Source organism: Mandrillus leucophaeus, unplaced genomic scaffold (genome assembly GCF_000951045.1).
Source record: "Mandrillus leucophaeus isolate KB7577 unplaced genomic scaffold, Mleu.le_1.0 Scaffold759, whole genome shotgun sequence".
Taxonomy (NCBI): domain Eukaryota; kingdom Metazoa; phylum Chordata; class Mammalia; order Primates; family Cercopithecidae; genus Mandrillus; species Mandrillus leucophaeus.
The window spans coordinates 186,218-195,915 of record NW_012108241.1 but is presented as its reverse complement, the minus strand read 5'-3'; the positions used below and the strand labels follow the sequence as shown (position 1 = coordinate 195,915).

The 9,698-nt window shown below is 39.9% G+C and overlaps 1 protein-coding gene across 1 annotated transcript in view; it reads left to right on the top strand.

Moving 5' to 3' along the window:
- THSD7B (thrombospondin, type I, domain containing 7B) overlaps window positions 1-9,698 on the top strand; it is a 649,627-nt gene that overhangs the window by 607,326 nt on the left and 32,603 nt on the right. Inside the window, exon 21 of the mRNA XM_011966357.1 lies at window positions 5,345-5,490. Within this exon, the coding sequence (XP_011821747.1) occupies window positions 5,345-5,490 (146 nt within the window). The remainder of the gene's footprint in view (window positions 1-5,344; window positions 5,491-9,698) is intronic.

Genomic DNA, 9,698 nt, shown 5'->3' with positions numbered 1-9,698 from the left:
TTAGCCAGGATGGTCTCGATCTCCTGACCTCGTGATCCACCCACCTCGGCCTCCCAAAGTGCTGGGATTACAGGCTTGAGCCACCGCGCCCGGCCAACATCCACATTTTTTATTTGAGGGATACATTTTTGGTTCTTTAACTCATACAGTCAAAACATCCCTGACCTAAATAGAAAAAGAAACATAGAGATAACAATTACCCAACAGAAGTATCAGGTCTAGTAATTTTCTCTTACACTTGCATGCATTTATTAGCAATATTTTTTGTTGAACTTTAACATGAAACAATTAAACACAAAATACATCAAAATACAGATTTACTATATGTTCCTTGGTTTCAAAAAATATTCTTGGAAGTAATAGGCATTGTCTGGAAATCTTCTCTTTGTGTTTGGATACCAAAAGCTAGAGAAACCATATGGCTGTGCTTCCGATGAATGATCTTGAGACTTCATTATTTTAAAAAGTAATAGCATCATTTTTTTCTTTTGCATTTATTAGATTTCCTCTACCTTTACGTCCAGCAAAACTTATCTGTCACCTTAATGGAAATAAATAAAATGGTTCTATAGTACTGGCCCTCAGCATGCCATCAATTCAAGACAAACTGGAAGTTATTTGGTTATAATGAAATAGAGCCCCTTTGGCTGTGATAAAGGTGACACCACATTGTCATTATCCTTACAAAGATGGATGGCACAGCCTGCAATTATAAAGACATTAGGATAATAGGTATTTCAGTCAAGAGAATAAACATTAAAGTTATTATAAAACTTGAAGAGTATTTAAGCAAAACTGAATGTGAAATCTTGTGCCAAATGTGTTCATCTGGCAGGGACAACATTTGATGTGAATGACATCTGACCTGTATGATTTGAGTGATTCTGGGAAGAACATCTGTGTAAACATATACACTCCATGCAAGAGCTCTGTGCCTGGAGTTGCAGAATGAGCCCTTGCCTATATTATCACTGAAAGAAATTTTACCACTGATATGGTTTGGCTGTGTCCTCAACCAAATCTCAACTTGAATTGTATCTCCCAGAATTCCCATGTGTTGTAGGAGGGACCCAGGGGGAGATAACTGAATCATGGGGGCCAGTCTTTCCTGTGCTATTCTCATGATAGTGAATAAGTCTCACGAGATCTGATGGGTTTATCAGGGGTTTCTGCTTTTGCTTCTTCCTCATTTTTCACTTGTTACTGCCATGTAAGAAGTGACTTTCGCCTCCCACTATGATTCTGAGGCCTCTCCAGCCACATGGAACTGTAAGTCCAATTAAACATCTTTTTCTTTGCAGTCTTGGTTATGTCTTTATCAGCAGTGTGAAAACAGATTAATACAGCAAATTGATACCAGTACATTGGGGCGCTGCTAGAAAGATACCCAAAAATGTGGAAGCGACTTTGGAAGTAGGTAACAGGCAGAGGTTGGAACAGTTTGGAGGGCTCAGAAGAAGACAGGAAAATGTGGGAAAGTTTTGAACCTCCTAGAGATGTGTAGAATGGCTTTGACAAAAATGCTGATAGTGATAAGAACAATAAAGTTTAGGCTGAGGTGGTCTCAGATGGAGATGAGGAGCTCGTTGGGAACTAGAGCAAAGGTGACTCTTGTTATGTTTTAGCAAAGAGACTGGTGGCATTTTGCCCCTGCTCTAGAGATTTGTGAAACTTCGAACTTGAGAGAGATGATTTAGGGTACCTGGTGGAAGAAATTTCTAAGCAGCAAAGCATTCAAGATGTGACTTGGGTGCTGTTAAAAGCATTCCATTTTAAAACAGAAACAGAGCATAAAAGTTCAGAAAAATTCGCAGCCTGACGATGCAGTAGAAAAGAAAAAGCCATATTTTTTTGAGGAGAAATTTAAGCCAGCTGCAGAAATTTGCATAAGTAATGAGGACTCTAATGTTAATTCCCAAGACCAAGGGGAAAATGTCTTCACGGCATGTCAGAGAACTTCATGGCAGGCCCTCCCATCACAGCCCGGAGGCCCAGCAGGAAAAGTGGTTTTGTTGGCCAGGCCCAGGGTCCCCATGATGTGTGTAGCCTAGGGACTTGGTGCCCTGTGTCCCAGCTGCTCCAGCTATGGCTGAAAGGGGCCGACATAAAGCTCACGCTGTGGCCTCAGAGGGTGGAAGCCCCAAGCCTTGGCAGCTTCCCTGTGGCGTTGAGCTTGCGGGTGCAAAGAAGTCAAGAATTCAGGTTTGTGAACCTCTGCCTAGATTTCAGAAGATATATGGAAACGCCTGGATGCCCAGGCAAAAGTTTGCTGCAGGGGCAGGGCCCTCATGGAGAACCTCTGCTAGGGCAGTGCGGAAGGGAAACATGGGTTGGAGCCCCCACATACAGTCCCTAGTGGGATGCTGCCTAGTGGAGCTGTGAGAAGAGGGCCATCGTTCTCCATCCCCATGAATGGTAGATCCACTGACAGCTTGCACCATGTGCCTGGAAAAGCTGCAGACACTCAACGCCAGCCCATGAAAGCAAGCAAGAGGGAGGCTGTACCCTGCAAAGCCACAGGGATGGAACTGCCCAAGACCATGGGAACCCACCTTTTGCATTAGTGTGATGTGACATTGAGACCTGGAGTCACAGGAGATCATTCTGGAGCTTTAAAATTTGACTGCCCCACTGAATTTTGGACTTGCATGGGCCACATAACCCCTTTATTTTTGCCAAGTTCTCCATTTGGAATGGCTGTATTTATCCAATACCCATACCCTTATTGTATCTAGGAAGCAACTAGCTTGCTTTTGATTTTACAGGCTTATAACCAGAAGGGACTTGCCTTGTCTCAGATGAGACTTTGGACTGTGGACTTTCGGGATAATGCTGAAATGAGTTAAGACTGTGGGGAACTGTTGGGGAGTCATGATTGGTTTGGAAATGTGAAGACATGAGATTTGGAGGGGCCGGGAGCAGAATGGTATGGTTTGGTTGTGTCCCCACCCAAATCTTAACTTGAATTGTATCTCCAGAATTCCCACATGTTGTGGGAGGGACCCAGGGGGAGGTAACTGAATCATGGGGGCCGGTTTTTCCTATGCTATTCTTGTAATTGTGAATAAGTCTCATGAGATCTGATGGGTTTATCTCATCTGAGGGGTTTCCGCTTTTGCTTCTTCCTCATTTTTCTCTTGCCACTGCCATGTAAGAAGTGCCTTTCACCTCCCACCATGATTCTGAGGCCTCCCCAGCCATGTGGAACCATAAGTCTAATTAAACCTCTATTTCTTCTCAGTCTTGGGTATGTCTTATCAGCAGCCTGAAAATGAATTAATACAACTACCATCTAAACTTCCTTGTGTGTCTCCTATAAAAAGACTTAACTAAGGTAGCTGTCTTTGCTGTCTTGCTCATGTCTACCCAGCAGCATGATTAGTGAAGCAGCTACTAGAGTAAAACTGCTTTGAATCTTGTTCTGCAGCCTACTTTGTTTGTTTGGTTTTTTAAACCCAAACAAGTGACTTAAATTCTCTGAGCCCCAGTTTTGTCATCTATAATATGGGAGAACAGTAGAATTTTCCTCTTGGGTTGTTATCACTATTAAATGAGTCCATGCATACAAAGTGTTGAAAATATTGCCTAACCTATGGTACCAGCTCAATCAATGTATTGATACTATTATATCATCACATATTTGCATATAACATAATATCACATCAATAATTTATGAAAATATAAATTAAACATATAGTCCACTTTACTTAATGTCTGTGAAGTACCATGTTAGACACGGTAGTATAAACCTTAAGGAATTTAGAAGCCAGTGATTAGAACCCCCTGGTTTTCTTCAAGGATATTCTCAGAGAGTTAGTTTACCACCAAATCTATGATAATATTCTGGTGGACGGTAAGAGGTCTAGTTCTTTGAAAGTGTGAGTCACCCTTACTTATCACTAAACTTGAAGGTATCTGTAATTGTTTCTATCCAGGGCTTTCAAGTGAATTCTATCTAGAAGTGAAGTCCTCACTAGCTTTCCATTTCTCTTAGGATATAAATGTAGAATCTTTGACATCAACTAAAAGACTTGCTTGTAATAGCTTTAACAACATTTTCTCAAGCCCTTTGCACTGTCACTCTCCACTTCAGCTGCACTGGCTTCTGTCAGGTCCTCAGACATGTGATCCTTTGTGCCTCACCATCTCTTCGCTCTGTGTGGCCCATTCTCTCTGCACATCATGTCTGACTTGCATCTTTTCAGATTTCTACTTAAAGTTCCACTACTCATGGCAGTGATCTCTGGTTCCTTCTCAAAATGGGCTGCTATTCTAATTCATGCTTCCACAGAACCCTGTTTTTCTTTTAACATTTATCACAAAATACAATTACGTAATTAACTTTATAAAAACATTGAGAGTCCATCATATTCATAAATAACTAGTAGTAATTAAATTATATGTGCTGAGTACTTCATCAGAAAGAACCAGAGTGAGTAGGAATGAGAGAGTGAGAGTGAACGAGTGCAAGAGAGAGACAGAGAGAAGCACCAACCAATAATGTAGGTTATTCCATCACTATTCCTCTTGATGAGCTGATGACCTAATGCCTAGGAGGGGGCAGAAGATGATATGGGAGCACTGCTGTTTCCTGAGCCAGTTTTACTAATCAATTGTCTTTCACTGCAGAACAGGAGGCTGGTATCTGCACATATGTTTTTTAAACATTTTGGTTCCTTCATCCAAGCCAACAACTTTATCTTGTGCTCAGTGAATAAAGAAATTGGTTCTAAACCTCTGAAAAAATTATCTGTTTTGAATTAATTGAAAGACACTATTGGGACCTTGGGGTGGCACCTTCCTAGGGAATTTTTTAGGATAATTTGGACTATGTGTGATTTTTGCCTTACTTGCTTATGTTCATGCTTATGCTTATTGCCTCACAGAAGAGGCAGTACTCACTATTTGTATTTAATATTTGTAATCCTGTCTTAAAATATGAGGTCTTTGATGGTAGAAGACACATCTGGCAATTTTACTTTACCCTAGCACACTACAGGATGCCTTGATCATGCTAGAGCTTAATAAATAAATATTTATTAAATGAATTAACAGTCTACCAGCGTTTACAAGATTAGTCTACTTGGCAACAATAGAAAGTTTGTACTTTGAAGACTAAAAGAAGTAGAAGACAGAATTTCAGATCCTTCAAGCATTGTGAAAACCTAGATAGCCTGCGTCTCTGTAGAACTCTAAATGAAAATGACAGAAAAACTAAAAGTGGGATAGGACATAGTTCAGTCTATTAAAATGAAGACTTACATGTATAAGGCAACGTTCTGTTCTTCAGGTCCCTTTCCAGGCCAAACTAACTGAAAAGCTGACACCTCCCTTATCATTTTAGGTCGAATGAGCCGGACTCGATTTATCATTATGCCAACCCAAGGAGAAGGACGGCCATGCCCCACAGAGCTTACCCAGCAGAAAACCTGCCCAGTGACCCCCTGCTACAGCTGGGTCCTTGGCAACTGGTCTGCATGTAAATTGGAGGTAGGTCATGTAATGACAGTTAGAGAAATATTCATCAGTATATTCAAAGCACTTGTCTGGTCAAACCTATGCACTGATGGAATAAATTTCACAGCACCAGGGGTCTGGCACAATGTATTTTTAATGCAACGTAGAACATGGAAAAATACAATCAAATGGCTTAACCTCATGCAGAGTGATATCGATAGGATAATAAATAGCCATTCATTAAGCACTGATTATAATAGGACAGGTCACAGATCCTTCAATCTCCTTGGCATCCTTTAAAATTCTGTTATTTTATTGGCTTGTTGGGAATATCAAAGTATTATTTAATTAGGCAAAAATCCTGATGCTGTGAAAATCCATAGCTTGCTTTAGATTGTTTAAGAAATTTAGATTTCTTAAAGAAGCACTTTTAGGGTTAGACAAAATCTTGCATATGAGCAGAAAACCAAAAGTGTACAAAAGTTATATTTTAACATTATTGCATGAACCATGGTTACTACATTTTCCTCGATGATTACTTTTTTATTGGCCTGACAGATAAATGCCTAACAACATTATAATATATCACGTACCAAGAGCTTTTGCTAGATCAGCAAAGATCCTCTACTGCATTTTCTCTCTGGCTTTTTGCTTAAGAAATAGCACATTGCTTTTTCCTGCTTTCTTATCCTAGTAGTTTATCCTTCAGTTCATGTTCCAAAGCATACTTTAATTAGGTAACAATAATTTTGATTATGCATTAAGAAATCTGCAGAGTATTCTCGTAGAGATGTTTAGTGTTCCTGTCAGGATGACATTGTCAGGCAACATTATTATCTTGCAGAAGTTAAATGCCTATGTATTTTAATAGGTCCCAGAGGAACAAAAATGCGTGGTACATTTGTTCAGTCTCATTTTTACAGAAAATAAGGTAACCGTGCTAATTAACCAATTCAGAAGTAACTTAATAGCTTTAAATATTAATACTTTGTCTACTAGTCTAAATTCTTTCCTAAGTATTCAGCAATATTTAAATGTTGTTTGAACTCACTTACAAAAATTGAAGGAATATTGCTCCTTATCATTGGGGCTGCTTTGACAGAATACAGAAAATAAGCTCAAGGAATTTAGGAAGCCATTTCAGGGAAAGGGAGAGGAAAGTTGAACGTTAGGAAGAAGAGAGAGGACAAAGGATGGGAGGGAGGGAGAGACAGAGAGACAGAGAACAGACAATGTCCACACTCCAAGTCTTACCAGAAATACAACTACTACTGTACCTTACCTGTTTTGGGCACTTTCTCTTTTATCTTCTCAGGTATCAGGAATCCATATCTTTGATAGGCAAGTCTACCAACTTGTGCCATAGGAATATTATAGGAAAATGCCAAACGCAATGTTTTGCTGTCAAATGTCAAGCTTTTGCAAAAGCAATAAGGACAAGAGTGGTGGGTGGTGGTCATTCTCTGTAGTGGTGCTGGTGATGGGTGGAGGGTTATAGCATCTGTTGGAAATACCTAATCTTGAAAGCCCTGACAAGACTTCCGGAGACCCACCAGAGCAGGGGATTGGTTTGTGCTTCCAGAAACTTCAGAGTTGCGTCAGATTTCTAGATAGAGTGTCTCCCGTTCACTGACACTTCCACTTGGGAAGAAACTCTGGAGCTAGACTTAATCTATGCAAAACCTTCAATAAACAAGTCTATAGTTAATTATTCTAGGGTGGGCACTTGCCCAAACAGTGCCAATCAGCATTCTTCCCCAATAATGTAAAGTGGAATTGATCTCATCCCAAGGTACTGTAATCAGAAGCTCTTAGTGGCCACGTCATTCTACCTTATAGATGAAGCAAAAAGCACACCGAAAATGACACAAAGGAAAGCAGAGGTGCAAGAGAAAGAGAATCATGACAATATCTAAGTTGAGTTTTTCCTGACTTCCAGCTACATTCCTACTTTTCCTGCAGCCTAATTGTTAACTCTTTGTGAGATAGGTAACACCATATCTTTTTTTAAAATTTACTATACTTAAATGTATATATAAGCTGGATTTTTAACACTAGTGATCAAAATGCATGTGGGCCTTTTTACACAAAGGAAAAACATCTTTCTACAGCTGCATTTGTGCTTCCTCTTGTCCTAGCATGTCCTTGCCTGCCAAACACAAGTTGGGAGCTCATTCAATGAGGGTGGTGATGATATTTAGGTGGCTGCTTGCCTTCACAAGTATCAACCCATAATAAAAGAAACTCGCGTGGGGCACAGTGGATGTGCCAATTCTGCCAGTATCTTCTGTGAAAAAGGAAGTATTTATCCTCAGACATCACTTTCTTTTTTAGCATTTTCTAACTCTTCCCAAGTTTCTCAGCTGCTAACACATACACACCATATGCTCATCAATCTGCTTGAGGAGCTCAGATTCTGGAGTCTAGCAGCCCTAATTTTGGTCATGGTTCTGCCCATTTTTCTGCATTTCTGGCCAAGTCTATAAACTCTCCAAACATCTGTTTTCTTTTTTATAAGTGGGGGTAGCAGTAGTACCTATTTTGCTGGTTATGTGGGCAGGAAGTAGATAAGTTATACAAAGTACTTTGCATAGTAATAGACATAAGTTAAGAGCTCCATAGTTATAGTTAGTATTATAATTTTTATTAAAACTATGATTATGATTATAGGCACCATCTGCCTATTCACATCAGGCAGTAATGCCAATTCATTATATACAAAACCTCTATTAATACTCTAGGCAATGGAGAGTTAGCGAGAGAACCTGTGCCATTTACAGTCTTTCTCTTAGAGACCTGGGTCTATTTTCAGGCCCTTGTGTGTAAAATCTCTTGACTGTGGGTGAGTGAATGTTTGCTTTATGACTGAAATTATTAATTCTGATGCTGATTTCTCTTCACATTGTGACTGTTGTTGTCAAAGTTATAAGCGATTAAGGTTGAATATGGACTGATCCCAAGATACACACTAGGAGCACAGTGTTATTTGTCTTGGATTTTAAAGTGATCTGTAGCATAAGTTTGTTTCCTGTTATTTCTTCACACTCTGTCTTATGATGTGTTAAAAAAAAAAAAAACACTTTAATAAACTGCATATTTTACCTAAGGATCCATATATCAGTACTTTCAAAACTTTCAAATGTCAGGCATGTTGCAGTATCTTTAAACTCTTCTTTCCAAGTACACAAAGTCTAATACTCCACAGTAAAACATACACCTAGACAATTCTGCCATGAGTCTATCATCTGGAATAATAAGTTATAAGTGAGCCTGCCCTTCCCCTGAATAATTTATACCTACTTTTTTTCACTCTAGGGAATAAACATTTACTAGAATATTTGCTTTGAATAAATCTAGGAATTGATTTTGAACTTCCACTTATCTCCAAAAAATGCATTTAGATGTAAAATTATGGTGCTTTTTGGGGACAGTTTCATAACAGGCATAGAAATTATTAGAGCAATTATGAAATACTGATAAAACAAATGTGGGAATGACTGTGTGCTGTGGTCTGAATGTTTGTGCCTCCTCCAAACTCACATGTTGAAACAACCCCCAATGTGATGGAATTCAAAGGTGGAGTTCTTGGAAGGTGATAAGGACACAAGGGCTCCACCCTCATGAATGGTATTATTGTCCTTATAAAAGAGGCCTGAAGGAGCTTCTTCTGCCCTTGTACCGTTTGAGAACGCCCAGAAGTCACCATCTATGAGGACCTGGCTCTCATTTAAACTCTTCAGGTGGGGCGTGGTGGCTCACACCTGTTATTCCAGAACTTTGGAAGGCCGAGGAGGGTGAATCACTTGAGATTAGAAGTTCGAGACCAGCCTGACCAACATGATGAAACCCTGTCTCTACTACAAATTTAAAAAAAAAAAATAGCTGAGTGTGGTGGCACGTGCCTGTAATCTCAGCTACTCGGGAGACTGAGGCAGGAGAATCACCTGAACCTGGGAGGCAGAAGTTGCAGTGAGCTAAGATTGCCCCACTGCACTCCAGCTTAGGTAACAAAGTGACACTCCATCTCAAGAAGAAGAAGAAGAAGAAGGAGAAGGGAGAAGGAGAAGGAGAAGGAGAAGGAGAGGAAAGAAAGAAAGAAGAAAGAAGAAGAAGAATATGTTAAGAAGCTTTATGAGCAACCATTCTATACCACCCTGCACCCTCCAGCAGCTTATCTGTGACCTTTCGTTGATGCCCAGCAGCTGCTATCATGGTACCTTGGCATGGCTGATGCCCAACTG